Source organism: Cyprinodon variegatus, unplaced genomic scaffold (assembly GCF_000732505.1).
Source record: "Cyprinodon variegatus isolate N-32 unplaced genomic scaffold, C_variegatus-1.0 Scaffold1846, whole genome shotgun sequence".
NCBI classification, from domain to species: Eukaryota; Metazoa; Chordata; class Actinopteri; order Cyprinodontiformes; family Cyprinodontidae; genus Cyprinodon; species Cyprinodon variegatus.
The window spans coordinates 18,963-21,114 of NW_015152299.1; the positions used below are offsets into that span (position 1 = coordinate 18,963).

The window sequence follows — 2,152 nt, forward strand, 5'->3', positions numbered from 1 at the left end:
GATTTGCATGATTTTTTTTTCTCATCAATTTATGTGTTTCTCCCCATAAATCTATTTTTTTCTTCTAAATTTTCTTAGAATCTCTTAAATGTGCCAGCTTTTTCTTGTAAATTTACGTTTTTACTCTTGTAAATGTTCTACTTGTTTCCTTCTAAATTTGCATCTCAATAATCTTAAACAAATTGTGTGTTTTTGACTCTAAGATTTTTGTGTTTATTCTAGTTAATTTGCCCCTTTAAATTTAAATTCTTTTTTTTATTTCATGTTTAAAATGCCCTGATATGCTGTTGTACATGGGGCCTCCTCTCCCTACAGGTATTTGCAGGTGACCTAAAACACATCCACCAATCATCCTCCATCTTCCTAAGTCCCTCTTGACAACGATCTACTGAAAACAATTATTTTGTTGGCTCTCTGTTAATACATTTACAAAACATTGCAATCTATGTCAACACACCAACATTAGAAATATGAAAATAATCTAAATGTTGCACCATCATTGGTTATATTTTCTTCAAACGTCTTCAAACTTGGAAATAAAGTTATTTATTTATTTCCTAAATTGAAATAGTCATTAAATTTAAGAAAAGAAAAAATGCAACCTGAAAGTTTTCCGGTTTTTCCTAAAGGAGGATGAATTAAATTCCTGGGAGATGTGGTGTAGATTAATGACCGAGGATGTTCTGAAAATCAGCCAAACAAAGACAGAGCAAAGCAGTTGTCCCTGATTTATCGTCACTCACCAAGAAAACGGCAGGATGTTAAAGAACTGAAACGCTTGAAGCATTGAAGCACCAGGAGGACTGATGTCTGTGGCAGTTTGTAGCTCGGTTTATTAAACAGACAAGACGAACACTCGAGCATCAGACACGGATAAGAAGTCACATGAATCCTCATTAGTCACAAACAATCAAGACAAACCGAAGAGGCTCTGAATCAAAATCTCAGGAACTTCACTTCTCAGGAGACAATATGTGAAAGATTTCTTTCCTTCTTTTTTTCTACGCTCGCGTGATGAAACCTCCGAGCTTTTAGTGTAGCCGTTTGTTTACCTGATAAGATCCCTGAGGAAGAAACAGAAGAGTCTGTTGAGCTCTAAACGACGAAGGTCCGCTCCATCCGAGCAATCGCCGTTTTTACTGTTTTAAATGAAAAGTGCTGTGGAAGAATCACTCTGACTAAATCTAGCAGTTCATCGTGGATCCTAGAAAAACACCAACTAGACAAACAACACATCAAAAATCATTACGAGAGGGAAACTTTGGAAAAAACGAGCGTTGCTGAAGAGATTTTTCACGATCACATCATTTTCTCCAAATTAGACCTAATCTATTCAGTCATGATGAGTTTACCAACATTTCATGCAGCTCTAATCTGTTGCTTTAGTTGAAATTATGATTCTAATCTCCAGAACAGTGATTCTATGCAGAGCCGCCGTCCGCTTCTAGGTTATAAATAAAAGGCGTTCCTCTGGGTAGTCCATGAGAGCCTGATGCAACCATCAGCAGGAAACGCCCTGTTGGTCTGTTGGACGCAGGGGGAGCATTTTCAGAGAACGCCGGGGCGGATCCGTCACACGGCGGCCATCTTGCTGGCCTCTCTGACGCCACTGAGGTAGGCTCCGGTCACAGTCTGAGGGAAGTGTCGGTTTGTGGCCTGGAGAGGCGACAGGCAAAACTTAACGTTAAAAAAAACCGATGAGAGTGAAAATAAATCAGTGGAGACGCAGCGTTACCTCGCCGGCGAAGAAAACCTTTCCCTGCAAGTCTTCCGCCAGGACGTCGTAGGCCTCTCCGCTGCCCCCCGTCTTCACAAAGCTGTAGGACATCTGGGACCACTCGTCTTTGCTCCAACGTGTCACGAAATAACTCAGAGGATCCGGAACATCCTGTTGAAAAACAAACGACAAACTTCAGGAACATCCAGAAGCTCCAAGGCAAAGCAAGTCCATAACTGATCCTCATCAGAGACGACATCCCTGTGAAAGTGTAGAAGCAGTTTTATTGTCTTATATCAGATCAGAATCAGAAATCAGAATCAGAATATATCCTTAAACATGGCCCTATACTTACTTAGCAACAAAACGGTACATGTTGAAGTTTAAGCAGAGGCGTGCACAGACATTTTGGGGGGCAGGTGCTCAGGAGGGGGG

General features: G+C 40.8%; 1 protein-coding gene across 2 annotated transcripts in view; it reads right to left on the reverse strand.

The window, feature by feature from the left end:
• Positions 1 to 818: 818 nt before the first annotated feature.
• The window catches only part of kdm1b (lysine (K)-specific demethylase 1B), a 23,816-nt gene continuing 22,482 nt past the window's right edge, over positions 819 to 2,152 (reverse strand). The window contains exons 19-20 of one of the 2 annotated variants that reach the window (XM_015404739.1): positions 1,736 to 1,888; positions 819 to 1,656 (exon numbers count right to left, since the gene is read on the reverse strand). In XM_015404739.1, the coding sequence (XP_015260225.1) occupies positions 1,573 to 1,656; positions 1,736 to 1,888 (237 nt within the window). In that variant the 3' untranslated portion in view covers positions 819 to 1,572. The remainder of the gene's footprint in view (positions 1,657 to 1,735; positions 1,889 to 2,152) is intronic. The other variant, XM_015404741.1, reaches the window with a different exon arrangement.